Below are 18,052 nucleotides of genomic sequence, written 5' to 3'. Positions count from 1 at the left end.
ATGATTTACTTTTCTACCCTCTCTGTGGTTTCCTCTTCTTTGTTGGTTTATGCTTCGGGTTTGTGTGGGTGAAGCAGCTCTTCTTTGTTTTTGTAGTAGGTATCCATTTCAGAACATTTACAATTTGGCTGGTGTGTCCATTCAGACTGTAAAAATGATTTCTAAGTGACAAAATAACCCTCAACACTAAGTTTTGAGGGCCAGTTAAGATTAAGGGTTGAGCTTGAGGGTTAAGATAGGAATTGGAATTGGCCCTAAATCTTTCACACTGGATCTTTAATCATTAAAATAATCAGACTAGATTAGATGGAAAATTATTTGTTACAGCACGACTTTGCTTTTGTTCACACAGATACATGATGCCAGTGCTTGCCTTAATGCCAAATTGAATATGGGTGTGTGTATATGTGTGTGTGTACAGTTTTTAAAGCAAGCATAGCATCCATCAAATATGTGGGATTTCAGAGACACACTTTAGCTAAGAAATATCAGACAGCAGGGGAGAGTCATCTTGTCCCACAGTCGAAGCTGTTAAATTGATTCTGACATGTTGAGGCCCCTATATGTGAGCCATCAGCTGCATGAGGCAAACTAGACAATTTTGCCCGTGGAAACGACAGGGCGTGTGTTATCTGTTGAGGTGCACAACATCATAGCCATTTTTTATATTGGGGGGGAAAAAAGAAGAATGTGAAGTAAAGATTTAAAGGTTATTCTGTGGCAGAGCTAGATGGACAGACTGTATCTTAAAATGGCAGAGGTTATAAATGTGCACTGCTCTCCAGTTTTCTCTCAAGCTTTTCTTCACCGCCTGATTTCAAACAGCTGACAGGGAATATGGGCAGAGTCAGGACCTTGAGAAAATCAAGCGTTTCCTAGGCCCAAGCATGTACTTTCTGTTCCCTGTCAGTCCCTCTCACTCCCTCCCTCATGCACATATGCACACACCATCACACATATACACAACTCTGTTCAGCCAAAACACCCATGGGGTAGAACGTCTGGTTGCTGGAAATGTCAAACTGCTTTGTCATGTCCAATCTCATTCAGGAAGCCTAACCGCTGTGAGTGGACGGTGGGTTCATATGTATTCTCTTTCAAAACGAGGCCATACAGAACTCCGTTGGCTGACGTCACACAACCAAGGTAGTGCCCCCTGGAAGGATACTGTTCACCTCTTTGGACAAATATTTACTAGACAACACATAATCGATCTGGTGTGACCTGATCTAGCGCCTTGCGACGGAAGCTAAAATAAGATCCGTCTGTGGACAGTTTAGCCAGTTAGCCCTGGACGCGAGATATGCTGAGTGAGAAGAGGTGTTTGAATGACGTGGTCCCTCTATGGCAGGGGTCTCAAACTCAAATTACCTGGGAGCCAATGCGTATCTAGAGCGCAAAAAGTGGGGAAAAAAACCAACTGTTCACAATATTGCATCATAATATCACACGTATACTTAATAATACTATTTATGATGCAATTAATATCAAAAACAGTCATTTATTTAAAATAACATAATAGTGTGGACAACTGTAATCAAAATTTGTATCAGGAGCCGTTTCGGCCACAGCCATTCGTGGCTCGGGTCCTAATACACATTGTTTAAAAGACGGTGAGGTCGTGGGGCCATGTTTTGATTATAACATGATATTAATTTGGGGGCCTCATGCAATCGATTGTGGGGCTGCATGTGGCCCCCCCAATCACGTTTATCAGCCAATCAGGATTGGCGTAATGAGATGAAAGAGAATACGACTTACTACACGCCAAGACAAATTCATTCTCCATAAATCTACATCACCTACATATGTGAAGCCCTTTTGAATACCCAACACTACACATTAAATATTATTAACATAAGTCATTTAATACTTACAAGGACCTATTGTTGTGACTGTCTTCTCTCTTTGCCAGAGGCTCACATGTCATATTATTCTGGGTCTGGACAATGACCTTGGTTGCTATGACAACTACCATAAAAGAGTGGGCCATATTTCTTTTATTTATCTTTTTTTTTTAAAAATACAAAAAGCTGTGTTATCCTGGTCTTTGTTAGAAGTAAATTTAACATTTTGAACAATGTTGCTCTCTAAGTCTCATTGATGCAGAGGAAACTTAAAGTTTAATCAAGCGATCAGGTGCGTGGAATGAAATGATACTGAAATACACACATGGATAATTTACCATTACACAGTCAGATCCTGTGGGTTTCCTGTGGGTGGTTAGTACAATTTAATTAATTTAATGATTGCACTACTGGTTAGATGCTAAACTGCATTTCGTTGTACTGGGTATACTTACTTTTGGAACGACAATAAAGTTGAATCCAATCTAATCTTAAATAATGTCTTGCACATGTTGTATCGATATAATTTCACTTTACCTCTAGAGGTAATATATCCAGACCCTTACTGCTGTAAATGTATAACCCTGAAAACCAAGTTTCTTTGATGATCAAGACTTGTCAAGGGCTATTTCTTCGAACAACCCTTTGAAGTAAGGAGTGGTTACTCGTGCATACTTTGTAAGTGCCCTCTCTCAAGGTCTCAAAGCAGGAATAGTTTTTATTTCAGTGCCAGGTAATTCATCATCATCCTCCAAATGGCTGTGATAAATGTTTCCTAATTTAATGCACTGCAACATTATCTTACATCATCAAATAACCTTAATGTTTTGTATATTTTTTTGCTTTTTATCCAATCAGACCCAGAGAACAAATCTCAAAACCCCACTCTTGTGTTTTTAACCTAACCCTGATCCTGCTAACTTTATACACATGACCCATGTCCTCTTCTTAATTGTTGGTGTATTTCTAGCATCACTTAGGTTTAGACTTTTTCCTCATTGTCATTCAGATTAACATTGTTGCAGTGCTCATACAACAAAAAAAAAGTTTCTCAGGCTAAAGAAATAGCAGCAGGTGTTTTAAAAGAAAATATCAAATGGTACAACCAATAAAATGGTACAAAATATAAATAAGAAATACTTATATACTTGAGGTATAAATAAAAATATAAGAATGTGTAAAAATATTGCAATAATATGGGAAACACTCAATATAAACAATATCTGGATTAACAGTCCTGAGTAGATGTGAGGGGAGGTTAAAGGTAATGCACCACGTTTATTTTTTTTAATAATTCTATGTTTGTGGGAAAAAAAAAAATGAGGGAAATGAGATGACTTGGTGAAGCTGAGAGAAAGGTTGATTGTGTTGCTTCGGCAACATGTATACTTACTTTGGAAGCTTGTAGTCTGTGCTAAATGAAAACAAACACTGACAGATGGGAGATGAGATGTCAATAGTGGTCTCTCATGTCAAAGTCACATCCTTTGTTGACCAAAGCATTATAAGAGTAGTGTTATAACTGTAACGCCACTTCTACCCTTGCTCCTGTTGGACAACAGTCACTATATTCATCATTTGCCCTCGTCATTGTAATAGCAGTTTTTCAGTTAAATGTCTCTTAAATCAGTACTATGTGAAATGTGATCTATATTTGTTTCTTGGATGGATGGCGGTGGTCCCGTTTTCCTGGGGTGAATTTGATCTTCCTCTTTCTAGAAGTCTTCCTCTAATTTTTCACTTTTTCAGTCCTTCCTGTCTCCAATCTCACATGCATGTCTTATTTTAGGGCGAGTGGTTTCACCCACTCACAAGCTGTTTGTTCGTTGCACATACATGCATTTCAAAGCTGCAATCACATCTGTCATATTGTCTCCAACGTCATGCTAAGTTTTGTTGTTTGTCTTTATAAGAAATTCATGTTTTGCATGTGATTGTTCTATATCTTTGCATTCTTTGATTAGGGTGAATACTTACATTCACTTTTGTTAATATCATGTTGTAGACATTCAGTGCCACTGCAACTCCCACAAGAAATAACATACATTTCCTCCTTTCCTCTCTTGTTTTCCACTGTCTGAATACACATTGATTCTGCTGTCTGGATGAATGTTTCTCCCAGAAGCCAAAGAAAGGCTCCTGATTGCTTTGAATTTCCTGCACTTAAGCTGCTTTTCCACATTGTAATAGAGTACAGTCTGTGTTTAGAAACCTCAAAAAAATATGTCACCATAGATACAGTATATGTTCCTCCTTCTGTCTTTAAACATGTGACAGTGCTTTGTCTGCCTCCACTGCCCCATTGTGCTCTCTGAACCCTTTATTTTGACTGTGAATGTGGATTTATATCTTTAAATGTTTGCAGCCTAGTTTTGGGTACAGGTTATACTTTTCTGAGGTATATGTCTGGGTGTAGTCATAGTAATACCTATAGTTTAGGTATAGCTATATGTTTTGACTAAAACCAAACTAAATATAAAAACCCTTTTTAGTCCTTTACCCGGATACTTTGTCTGTGGTAGATCTGCTCTTCTTTCAGTGCAAACAGATTTGCCTGAAGAAAGAGGAGATTGTCATCACTCTGCTTCCTTGTCTTCCTTTTACGGTGCTACAATAATACTTCGCATGACTATGTGTCTGACCTGAGTCATAAATTTCAGTCAAACCGGAAGCGATTTATCTTGGACAACACTGTTTATTAGCATGGCCTTGCTGCCTCATACCCAGACCTTATGTTCAGTGTGAAATAACCCAAAAAAACATTTTGTGCACCTCTTTTTTTTCCTCTTTGTCAGTTGTGTGCAATTTACATTGATTGCAATTGAACACTGCTCTGTTTCCACAGCAACTGATGCGGTCCTCTGTGTTCCACATGTTTATCTTGAGTATGGTGGCTGTGGACGTCATCGTTGCTGCTAGCAACTATTATAAAGGCGAGAACCACCGCAGGCATTATGATGAGTTTTACCTGGCAGAGGTGAGATTTGTATTGCCTTATTTTTCATTCACAGATTTTAGATCTACACTCAGCTGTTGTGTATAATTGTAATCACGTGTTTGAGTGCACCTCAAATGAAAAGCAAATGAAAGTATTGTACTCAAGTGTTGGTCTTAAGGGTGGATTCCCTCTTCGGTAATGTTATGCTCTTATTAAAATGTAATCTTGAATTATATAAATGAAATGACCATGTCTGATTAAATGAGGCATGATGATACAACTCTTTTAACCTAAAAACACACACACGTGTGACACTGTACCGAGTGTGTCCTCCTCCCCATCCCCGTTGTACCTCTCTGAGGTACAGCTGGAGTGGAGGTGATAACAAAAGGGGAAAGCCACAAAGACACAGTATTCCCCTCTCTCACTGCCTCCTCCCATATCATACAGGAAAATAGGAAATGGAGACACTGGGCTAAAGGGACCCATATTTATATGAGGAAATGAAGTGCCAATTTTGTTTCTCTTTTTTTTTTCAATTCTTTTTCCTGCTGATGGCATTGGTGGATACTCCACTGACGTGTCATTGCACTCAGATAAATGTGGTTGACAACTGTGGCTAAAGAAAGCTTTGAATAGGTGACGTAGCAGCAGGAGAAATAAGTGAGAAGAGATAAGAGTGTTCATTGTCTGCTATGAGGTCAAGATCCTAAGGCTACGTTTACACTAGCACGGGTATTTTATAAAAACGGAGACTTTCCCCTGCGTTTGAGCCTTTCATTTACACACAAACGGCGATTTCGCCTCTGAAAGCGATTCTTTCTAAAAACTCCGGCAAAAGTGGAGATTTTGGAAAACTCAGTTTTCACTGAGTTTTGCATGTAAATGGAGAAAAACGGAGAAAAACAGAGTTTTAGGCAATCTCGCTCGGATGTGAGCCAGACCGCGTCACCGTTAGCATCGCCGGTTTTGGGTCCGACCTGGGCGGACTGCTGTGTGGTGGGAGAACTTTGAGATTGAGGTTATTGTCCCGGAGGAGTGGCGTGACAATTTTAGGATGTTGCGATCATCGCTGCTGTCACTTGTATAGTTACGTCCATACATCGAGGGTGAGAGGTCAGTCGTTGATGAGGATTCTGATTGATTCTGATTGTGATCTTTTATGGCGTTCTCCTTCTTCCTCCCACCCACAGGCTTGGCATAGTTATGATGGCTCTCGACAGCTTATTTATGCGGGTTGATATAAACTTTTTTGAAAACGATGATGTGTGCACAAAGTTATTTTGGAAAACGGAGGGAAGAAAATATCCGTTTTTAAAAATATCCAGCTAGTGTAAACGTAGCCTAAAACACTAGAAGAAATGCTGTTATTTCCACTTTCATTATCTTGCTTGTCAACAGTATATTTAATGTTAGGTAAGTAAGGATTGGTGGAGAAGTAACCTCTGTCATTTCTTGGTAAATAAATGTCCTTCACATTAACGAAACAGATTACAGGTACACATAGAATAGTGTTCATATGTGTTTGAGATATTTGTGTTGACAGGTTGTAAACACTTTTCCCTGTTTTCTCAATTCCATCGTAGGTTGCTTTTACTGTCTTATTTGACCTGGAAGCTCTTTTAAAGATCTGGTGTCTGGGTTTCACCGGCTACATCAGCTCTTCTCTGCACAAGTTTGAATCTCTACTTGTGGTGGGGACCACACTACACATCTACCCTGACCTCTACCACTCCCAGTTCACCTACTTTCAGGTATGGACATACTTAATTGTATCCCTTTTAACATGAAACTGAATTATCCACACACAGAACAAAGCATGGGCATTGTTGAGCCTGTGTCCATCTCTGTTCTGACGGTGTATGTACAGGCCTTAACTATGGAAATTGTGTTGTTTTTGCAACATATGGTTTTTATTCAAATTTTCCCTCAACATACAAACTCACATTCATTAATGTATTTTCTTTAGTTTCAGCAGTGCCCGACTTATCAGTTTTTCCAAGATCAACATGTACATGTAGCTAATTAGCTTTCGTTAATGGCCAGTTGGCAAGGTGAATGTCTTTTTCCTCGCGGGACAGTATTCCTCACTCACTCTTGCTGCTGATGTTTTTCCATGTAGGTCTCAATTTAAACTGGTGACATGAAGTCACAACTGATTAACCTTAGGCTCTGTGCTGGAATCAGAGGCAAGTCCTACAGCTATAGGGGATGGGACAAGGCTAAGCAATCATTGATTGTCTCTGTTTTTTATTTAGTTTTATCCAACCACTACTAAAGGTTAGCCTTACCAATTGTGATTCACTTTCGACAAAATGTCAAATGCTTTGGAGACCTACTTAGAGCCCTACAGCTTTGACACGCATACACTTGACAGAATGATTTTTAATCAGCCAATGGAACCCACCTTGACACTTCTTTCTGGCTCTGTGTGTTCAGAATTGCAATGACTTCAGTAGACGCATGACTTTACAATTCACTTAATTTATTCATTCAGAGAGCCTGCAAATTAGTTTCTGTGAGGATTACACCTATTCTGGTTATTGGTATCACACCATATAAGGTTTTGAATGCATGGCTTGGATTTTGTGGCCGCATAAACTTAATTGAAAACCAGTGCTTTGTCTTGCAAGAGGCTGTAGCCGAAAGCATACATCTTGGCTAGAACACTGAGAATTTTGTTTGTAGACCATCATTGTAAGCAAACACACAATACCCATTCTGAGCAAAACAATGTTTTTATGCTATGTGCAACTCTGGCCCTTTGCACATCACATAACGATGATGAGTGAGCAGAGTGTGGTCAGGAATCAGGAGTGATTAATTGATATGACTGGAAATAACATTTTGAACAGAATAAGTAATGTATAGTACATTATTGTTATTTTTTTAACCCATTAAAGCCGGGGGCACTGTTGTGTAATTCTACCATTGACACCGGGAAAGCGGATACATCAATTTTCATTGACACAATTTGACTGAATTTGAACCTCATATTTTTTTTCTCGGTCTCTAAACGGGGTCTCAGTATCCAACGCAGCCTGGATCATTTCTCTACGTGTAGCTTTATCTCCACATCCAAATAATGATCTTTTTGACGAGGGTCGAGTACAGTTGACAGACTCTTAAGAGCACACTTTTCATTGTTTTCACTCCGTGGTCTCATCCTTTGTGTAGAAGACACTTTAGTGCTGCAATTAAGGGAATAACGGATGCATCAGATGAGCTTATCACTTTAGTTAACTGCTCAAAGGGGGCGAGAAGAGAGAGAAAATTCTGTTGCAGGGAGTTCATGATCTGTATCCTATGTAGCCAAGTTTGTTCCCAGGTTTAGAAAAACACCCTGCGGCTAATTTTGGGGGGATAAAAGTAGGGCATCTAATTTCTTATTATTTTCAGGGGGCCCTGCTAGCTAAAAGCCTGTCTATTTTCCTTCTTGTTACGGACTGGAGGGTGTGGAGTCACATGGCTACACACGCTGTACACAGCCGAGCATCTTAAAGGGACATGAACATACCAGTAGCCTGCCTACCTACACACACAGCCAAAAAATACTTTTTTTTAAAATACCAAATATATCGACATGGGCAAAATGACGTTGGTAATCGTCGTAAATTTCGGTATCTGTAAATGTTCAGTTTATTGGCCAGGCCTACTCACAATCGACGGATACTCTTGTTCTAGTTCTGTTCAAAATTCATCATAAAATAGTTTCTGTATTTGTGATATACTTCTTACATTTATTCCATTGATGACATTTATTTAAATTTTTAATACTTGTCAGTCTTATTTGTGTTTCATCTGTTTGAATGAAGTTTCGTTGGCAGTTTTTATACAGAAGTTGGATATTATCCAGTGAAAAGATGACACTTGAATAGAAGTTGAGTTTTCAAGCAACCACTCACTGTACACTCCATTAGCTTTGGCTACAGAAGCAATTTAATTCAAACAAACTGCCTGTCTTTGCTCTGTAGGGTTCAGTATGATCCCTGTATGGTCTGAGGTAAAGCGTTAGGTCCGGTATGAAACTCTCCTCCACTTTCTCATCCTTGCACGAAGGGGAATTTCCTTTTTTTCAAGTGCAGATGACAACAAGGTCATCATGACTGGATGACACTAAAGTCAAGATTTAAATCTATTCCAGCACTCTATTGAGAAAATACAAACTCTCATTGCTGTTGGCATGAACACTTTTTTTCTATTATGGCCTTATGTCCTCTGAGAACTCACTGTCTCATGGCCTCATAGCTTGTTATAAAATGGATCCTTGTCATTATGGTCTGACAGGAGTAGAAGGTGGTGTCTTTCCATCCCATCTGTTATCATGCTGTGAGTGTTATATTGTATTTATTTAACGTAGGTTCCCTTTTAGCCCAGCTTCCTGTTTGTCTACTTACTTTTAGCTGTATATTGGACAGTTCGATATTTGGATTCAAGATGGATTCTAAAGACAAACCTTTGGTCATCACAGTGTGAACCTCGGCCATTAGCCACTCTATGGATGCCTGATCACAGCCTGACCAAGATGCATTACTTTTAGGGGCTTGTTGTCACCAAAAGCAATTTGGGGACTAGGTCTGTTGACAAAGCTCAGTATCACTGCACCTTTACCACTGGGTCAAGATTAATGTTCTCTTTATTAAAATCAATATGGAATCAATGCACTTCTACTGTATGTTTGCTTCCATAACCCCATTTTTTTTCATTTCAGATCTCTCTAAAATACTACCTTACTTCTTTTGGTGTGGACTGTATTGCCCGTTCCCAAAGCCGAAATGTAAACAATGGTCACAGAAAAACAGCAACCTTATAGGACACGTCTTCTGTTTTCCTTCCCCTCAGGTGCTTCGCGTGGTACGTTTGATTAAGATTTCCCCAGCTCTGGAGGACTTTGTCTATAAGATCTTTGGTCCGGGTAAAAAACTTGGCAGCCTGGTGGTGTTCACAGCCAGCCTTCTCATCGTCATGTCGGCCATCAGCCTTCAAATGTTCTGCTTTGTGGAGGAGCTGGACCGTTTCACCACATTCCCCAGGGTAAAGAATCTCGCATTCACTCGATCACTGAGAAAGTTATCTGAATGCTTTAAATTTCAAAATTATGTGAAGAAATGATATTGTTCTATATATGCTAAGTATTCTGGCACGTATACACAAACAAAGAAATGTGTTTTATCAGGTTAGCTTTTGCAATACAGTATGTTGTAATAGTCTTTCTGTCTTCTGTCTTTTTTTAATTACCTTGTCCAAGTAAATAATCATGAGCCAGGAATCGTCCGGACTTTGGAGAAGGGTTCCTTCTGAGTTTTTGCTGGCTATTACATATGGATATTAGTATATTTTAAAGTCTTTATACTGCTAACAGGCAGCCATTTGAATTATATATTTGTATTTCATTTAGTTTAGATTGCACTGTTACCCTTAATGCAATGCAGGTAAGCCGTCATTTCTAAGGAGTCTCTGTAGTAAGTAATTTTGAATTGTACTGTTTTCACCTTTGAGTTAACTGATCCATACACACCCACGGTGAAAAGCTCATAATGTTAGGTTAATGAAATTAAATTACAAGATGGAGCTTGTATATTATAGCATACTGCGTAAGCTTTGAAAATGGGGATGAACATTTTCAGAGGGACACCAAATAAATGATTGTCTCCAGTCATTGATGGTGAGTTGCATGATGGGTCAGCAGACATACGTTCAAGAATGGGTCATCTTTCGACTGTGAGGTTGTGGGTTTGATGTGACTGAATGGATCAAATCCAGACCTTTTACCATTTTACGAGCTCATTTCTCTCTCATTAGCCATATCTTTCCCACTTCACCCCCACCCCCCAAACATTTTTTTAACAGATCCCAGGCACAGCAGGACATGAAGGGTTGCTCTTAAGCAGATGACACTCGTATACTGTGTTACCCTCCCCTGTCTATTTTTTTCCCCATCTCTCAATTTCCGAAATGTCTGTGCCTCAAAAACACACTCACACACACACATGCATCCACGCGCGCAGACACTCTCACATCACAGTTAATGATGTTTGGCGGTCTCCCCTATGGGCAGACCAGTTGCTGGGTTTATTGTTATCTGCAGTGACTGGGCTATGGGAGCAGAGGGGATGGGCTGGGAGGTTGAGGGCTGCTGTCTGGAGGTGAGATTCTGAGGTGCAAGCACAGGAGTGCCACTTGACTCCAGGGGCCACTGTGCTGCAGCTGGCTCTTTTCCTTCACCTTCATTTGACCTTTTTCAAGTAAATAAGATGGCACCAGAGCAGAGAAAAAAAAGAGGGTTGTCTATGTGCTTCCTTTTTCTTATTTGTGTTCAAAAAACCTTACAATGGCAAGCTGAAATTATATTTTCTCTCCTATGGGAAAAAAACGTGTTTCAAACCACAGCACAGATATGTCTGTTACACCGTCTCTTTTTGTCTCTCAGTTACAGTCACTCTCCCTAGCCTTTGCTGTCTGTCACTTTCTCTTATGTTGTGTTTTTCTCTCTGTAGGCATTCATGTCCATGTTTCAGATCTTAACCCAGGAGGGCTGGATAGATGTCATGGACCAGACTCTGGTGGCCGTGGGTCGTATGTGGGCTCCAGTAGTGGCAATTTACTTCATCCTGTACCATCTGTTTGCTACCTTGGTGAGGAACTCGCTGAACTGCACAGATGGATCAAAGAGTCTGTGTAATATTGGCTGTGTGTTTATGGTTGCTTTTAATGCACTGTATACAGTATTTACCACAGTATTATATTCAAAATCAATCAGTTATTTTTGGCTAATGAAAGCCGTTTGGAGGCAAATAAGTGGCAAAAGAATACATTAATTGTTTTCTTAATGCATTCAATTAGTGCCCATACCACTTTTGGTGTTCCCTGAAGTGATAAATCTAATTACATTTAATCAGACTTGCAGGCGTAATAAGTGCTGACATTTCAGTGTTTGGTCCTTCAATATGAGGAGCAATCAGACAGCACAGACACTTTCAGGATGACTCACACCTCAATCCAGACAGACAGGATATCTTTGAGGACAGAACAAGCAAATACAATTACTGGGCAGACTTTGTCCTTTTCAAAAAGTTTTGTTCTTGCGATTCTTTACCATGGTCACAATAACACTAAAATTGTACAGTGTGCTTATAGACAGCTTATGTTCTTATTTACTTTCTCTTGATGCATTTTAGATACTTCTGAGTCTTTTTGTGGCTGTTATCTTGGACAATCTGGAGCTGGACGAAGACCTAAAAAAGCTCAAACAGGTAAGAAGCTTATCTAAATTAAATTAGATAAATTATAGGTTTATGTTCAGTAACTGGGGATATTAACAGTTCATTTATTTGCATATTTTGTAACAGCATTAAGTTCATTAATGTATATCTGGTAGAGTTGATGGATCTCTAAATTAATGGTCAATCCTTTTTTTGTGGCTAATTCATACTATAAAGGGAAACATAATATGCCCAATGTATTTAAACTCACAATATGGTTGTTTTAATGAATTGGTGTTTACTGTCTATAAAATTACCGCTAACGGCTTTGTAAGTGGGCTTTTTTATTTTATTTTATTAGATTATGTGATATTACCATGCAAATTGCTTTAGTTTATTGTTGTCGGCCCTTTTTCTGTTCTTTAACGTGATTGTTTTATGCAGCAATCACAACAAAATGACCCTTTTTGTGAATCAGGGAACTTGAAGTTTGGTTTGAAGGTAGTAATAATGTCTCTTCTCATCATAATAGTCTAGTTTTGGTTTTCTCAAGCATGAGTAGCAAGTGCACAAACTCTTCTTGAATTTCAAATATTACATTAGATGTGTATTACATGATTGTATTTTCCATGATTAAGTAGCAACTGTGGTGTGTAATCTATAAAAGTATATTATTTACTGAGCAATTTCTGTGAAAAAGGTGTAACTAATGTGGCCCCATGTGAGTTTGGCTCCAACTGATTTCTTAATTTTCACCTTTTTGGGGCTTACGCTCGTGGGTTGACTGAGTGGACAATTAACTTGAAACAAGCAAAACCCTGTTGTTTGTAGAAGCTGCCACTTAACACACTCAAATACAACCAAGGCAGTGGTGCGAGTCACTGGCGCAGCAGGTGGACTTTAATAACCAGTCTGTTTCTGCTCGGAAATAGCTTTTTGAATGGCAACAGATAGAGAAATGCTTGGCAATTGGCATTTGTCGAAATCATATATGCAAAACCGTTTCATAGATTGTCCCACTGTTCTGTGAGCTCACAAACATGAACAGGTTTGTGACACCCACACGCTCACATAAACGTTGTGCATTGTGCGTATTCACAGCTGGCTGGCAGCTCTCGGCTTGTCTGGACAGGTTATTTTCCACCTACACCTGAGTGATTAGGTGCATTGACTGTAAAATTGCCTATTTTACAAGTGCTTCAATCACGGATACAGGGACGAGAGACTATAAATAGAACGTAGATGGTGATCACCCTCCCACACAAGAATGCTTCTGTAAACGTGGCAGGAGCCCAGTGACATGTCCAACCTTTCTATAAGGAATCCACACGTGGGCCGTGAAAGATGAGAAACCAATTACTGTGTGTGTGATGAATCTTTTTCTCGCCTGCTGTTTGATGAATGACTTCATTGAGTTGGTAATGTTTGTTATTAATGTGACCATGTGTTCATGGCAAGCTCTTTAAAGGGAGGGGATAAAATGACCATGCAGAGAAAACAGTTTTATGTTTATTTTTCAGAATAATACACCTTGGGTATGGCTTAGACATCGATCAAAATTTAGCGAATTTAGAGTTGTCACACAAAGGTTATTTTTTTCCTTGGACATTTTAATGCCTCCTTCTTCACAGTTGTTTGAGCATGCAGAATACATGCCTTGTTCAAATGATTTAAAAATAATGGATCTACAAACTCGGTTAACTATTCAAACAGTGTGAATTAAGGGAAATTATATTTTTATTTGATTTGAGTAAATTTGGAGTGAAATAAGGAATGTCTTTGTGTTTTTGGGGGAGGTACAATATAGGTGGAATCATGCTGTTTTTTGTGTAGTTGGTGACATTTAATTGAGCGAATTAGAGTTAAATTTGCTGTTTTAATGAACTTTGAATTTGCAGCTATTGTGGAGGACATTATGTTTTTCAGGTTGTTGGTAGGAGTACATCTTGCCCTCACACCCTGTCCTCTGTTGTGCTCCATGTGTGTCAGAAAATCAGGCAAACACGTCAAGCGCCAACCATAGACACCATTGTGTGTTTTGCTCTCATCCAGGAAAGACAAACATGCATGATTGCAGATGTGCCGAAGATGTCTTTATGTGTATCTTTGGCGTGTACGTGTCACACTAAAATGAAAATGCACATGTGCAGTCAAGGTTTGAGCGATAAGGCCCACCTGCACAAGGAAATTATGCAGGGTGGTATTGAACCATCCATTCTTCAATTTATTTTCTGCATACTGTTGGGTAATAAATGTCAGTGTCATATCCTGTGTCACACCCATCACACAGTAGCCTGAACGGTTTTATTTTAATATAAGAAATAACCACTATATAATGTCAAAGAATCATTTTGTGTACATCTGGGAGTGGATAGCATTAATGGCTATCAATGAGCTTATTCGTTAACACACAGAAGCAAAGGTGTTCAAGCTTTCTCCTTTAAAGCTATTTTCTCTGTACAATGTAGACAGGGGTTATTTGGTCAGCAAAAACGTTGACTGACCCATCTTGGGAATTGGGAATTCCACTTAAAGCGTAATAGCTCAGCAGCATCCCATTTAAAACAGTCCTGTGAGTCATTATGTATAACGAAAGGCACACCTTAGAGGCTCTATAGCCTGTTTGGCTGCTGGTACATACAGAATCACATTATGACTGGGGCTGAGAATAGATTTGATGCTTTTAACAACGGCAACTGCATCAGACTGCAACATAAACATAAAACTTTCGCATAAGACTGCACTTAAACAGCTTTTACCTTGCATTTCTGCTTAATGAAGTTGGTGGCAATATTCCTCAAAAGCCCACGCGTTCGCTTTAATCTGCTCCGTTAATGCCTGCATTGTGCTCAGCGAGGCATTAATGAAGCACATCAGTACGAATCGCAATTCACCAGGCGAGGCCTCTTGGTCGTCATCAAGTCGTCATTCGAGGACGTTTAGATTTCCATGTGTCATTTTATGCCATTGCTAGGTGTGTGTGTGTGTGTGTGTTTGTGGAGGCAGTAAAACTACTACATCTGCTCATTTTGCTGATAACGGTGGCATTATCACGAAGGCATTAAAAGTAAAACATGTCATCATTTGTAAACCGTTTGCAACACAAGCCTTTCAGGAGAACGACTCACATCTATCACCCTCGACAAACCAGTTGTCTCAATTTGGCTTTCCAATGTTGCATGCTGGAGATGCCAGAGACTCAAGCAGGGAGCCTTGTGGGTAATCACACTGCGATCAAGCAGATGAGCTTGAGTTTGCTGGGTTGCTTTAGTGTTGTGTGAGCTGTTGGCAAGTGACACTGTTGTGAGTCTTTGCATTGTAATCGCAGCATCACAAGCGTCTTTACAGCACACACAATTACATGTGAACACATACGCACACACCACGGATGTATATTAATAATCAGTGAAGCGAGAGTAAGCAGGGCTGCAGCTGATGAACACCTGCTCTATTCCAACGTCCTGATGAGCAAGGAGCACAGAAGTACCAGGCACGTCCTAATGGGACACACTCACACACATGTATATGCATGCGCCAGAGTGTGTTGCACTCATCAGCGTTGATTAGGGTAATGCATTTATTGCGTGAAATTAGGTTTGCAAGAAATTTTTAATGAAATGACTCCTGGGACAGGAGAAAGTTAGACAGCAGAGGAAAACAGAAGTGAAGGGAGAAAGTTGGAGATCACAGTGTGTATGTGTGTGCACGTGTGAGCATGTGCACACACACAGGTTTGTACAGCTGTTTTTCTTAGGCGTCCGCATTAATCTCCATTCATTTGAATGGCCTAAACCAGACATGCCCAAAGTACAGCCCGTGGGCCAATCATGGCCCTCGGTCATATTCTGAACGGCCCACAGCTTCAGTTTTATAATGTATTATTTATGGAAAGGGCCCCAGTCACGTATCATCTCCATTAGCCCAGAGTCCTGGGTTTGCAAACCAGCTGTGATAGACAGATACACCTCCCATAATGTTATCTGACTTCAGATGTGAACGAAAGGCAGAATATTTTAATTTGTTCACTCTTGCGTGGCTTAGATTTGGTTACATTGCCATTTTAAGATAATTAAAATTAACAATGTAAAATAAGATTATTGTAAAACAGAACAACATTTGTATGTAACTTTTACCTTTAAAAAATAAATAAAAAAGGTCTGAAGGGACCATTGGACCCCGGGAATCTTCACATTATCAAATCTGGCCTAAACAAAGCATTATCACTAACCGTAATCATTACCTGTTGATGCCTAACCCTGACATTGAAGGACTCACAATATATTTGACTGAAATGTGTTATCCAACAACCAATGATTTATAAAGGGGTGCCCAAACTTTTGCATACCACTCTATGACTACACGAGTGTAAGGACAAGAAATGATAACAGAATAAGCCCCCCCATGTCAAATCTTAAGAGGATATTATGTCCAGTTTGCACTGTGGAGCCAAAAATATAACTTTTTGCGGACTTCTGGTTTTTCGGATACCGTCGCCAGCACTCTTGCGTGTTTTACGGACAAAGCGGAAGCATTGTGACGTGCCAATGGGTGCAGAAGTAAACATTGCATGTGTTATTTCCTGTACTTAGACTGAGGAGGACCACAAAACATGAGTGAGTCATCTTTTTTCACACTTTGTCGACTGATAGGACCTCCTGAGTCCCAAATGTAAGGATTTAAATGATTAAAAAGTGGATTTTCCATAATATGGGACCTTTAACTTCTTGTCCATAAATGTAAACAATTCTTCAGAAATTAGGTTCTGCCTCATTGGGACCAGGTTTCGGTCTGCATGAGTCCGTGTTTATGCCAGCAAAGGTCCTGAACAGGTAACAAATACAAGTACTTAAACACACACAGATACACTCACTCCAATTTAATCTTGCACGTTGTAAAAGATATAAATACAGATTATAATTCTATCGTGGAGGATAGGCCTGTGTGCATTATGCAGGTGAGACACCTACATTATATCTTAATGTTAATCATTTTCAATCAAAGGAAAAACATCAGTTGGCATGGGATCTGAAATACGAGTTTGTTGATGTTGTTGATAACTACCTGTTATTGTTCTGCCTTCATTGATGGTGTCACGGGTCAGTGGGTTTTGTGATCGGAGAGACTGATGGCCCATCTCCATTCAACAAATCATTCTGTCTGCACCAGGGGAAAGGGGAAATCTTTATTCTGTGCCCGTTAGATATCAACTAAATAGAAAAAGGTTTTTACCCCTTTAGGCATGAACCACGATGATAATGTGTGCATGTGTGTGTCTGGATTGTCACTGGTGATAAATATCTGTGTGTTTTGCCTAAACACTTATTTTCGCGTTTCCCTGTATGTCTGAGTGAAGTAGAAATGTCTGCAATCAGACAGGTCCTGAGGCCAGGTAGATGAGTCATGAGGACCATATTTGGAAAACTGTTAAATGGGAGGAAGTAGAAGCGAGCAAGAAAAGCTAAAAGCAACCTTTTCTTCATCTCCAGTCTTTGAATGAAAAGTAGCACACAAACCAGGGCATTTGAATCAACCATTGTGTGTGTGTGTGTGTAAAGATTTCACACAGTTGCATTTGTCTGAGTGTGTTTCTTCAGCCGTGCTATGGCATTGGCGATTGTGCTTGAAAGTAGTACTTTTTTTCTTCTTTTCCGGCTCAGTCACTCTTCCCTTACCTGCCCTCTCCCTGCTACACTTTCATCATCAGTGATGCTGAAACAAGCAAAGCTGTTACCATGTTCCAAAGATGAAGCAGTCTATAGCTGATTATTTTTAAGAAATACAAAATGGGGAGGATATAGAGGCGGCTGGTGGATAGCGAGAGCCAACAAAAGGTCACGGCTCAAGTGCAACTGATGATGAAAGTGTGTAGGCTGTGAAGAGAGTGCAGGTGCAGGGATAAACTGAATGAAGATGAAATAGTAATACTTCCATCCACAATTATTGTGGCACAAAGAGATTGCCAGAGATTGTGTGTATTGCAGGCAATTGCAGGCAGATTTTGAACCTGTTTCCAAGTTGCTCAATAACAAAAAACACAGAAACAAAATGCTTAAAGTGCAAAATGT

At 39.6% G+C, this 18,052-nt stretch overlaps 1 protein-coding gene across 1 annotated transcript in view; it reads left to right on the top strand.

Annotated features, from left to right (window-relative positions):
- Positions 1 to 18,052, top strand: part of nalcn (sodium leak channel, non-selective) — a gene marked incomplete at both ends in the record, with an annotated part of 58,301 nt that overhangs the window by 15,188 nt on the left and 25,061 nt on the right. Inside the window, 5 exons of the mRNA XM_083890259.1 lie at positions 4,693 to 4,824; positions 6,372 to 6,539; positions 9,628 to 9,819; positions 11,283 to 11,420; positions 11,964 to 12,038. Of these exons, the coding sequence (XP_083746385.1) occupies positions 4,693 to 4,824; positions 6,372 to 6,539; positions 9,628 to 9,819; positions 11,283 to 11,420; positions 11,964 to 12,038 (705 nt within the window). The remainder of the gene's footprint in view (positions 1 to 4,692; positions 4,825 to 6,371; positions 6,540 to 9,627; positions 9,820 to 11,282; positions 11,421 to 11,963; positions 12,039 to 18,052) is intronic.

This window comes from Microchirus variegatus, assembly GCF_963457635.1.
Source record: "Microchirus variegatus genome assembly, chromosome: 5".
In the NCBI taxonomy this organism is placed as follows: domain Eukaryota; kingdom Metazoa; phylum Chordata; class Actinopteri; order Pleuronectiformes; family Soleidae; genus Microchirus; species Microchirus variegatus.
The sequence above is the reverse complement of the archived record's forward strand: the minus strand, read 5'-3'. Positions and strand labels throughout refer to the sequence as shown.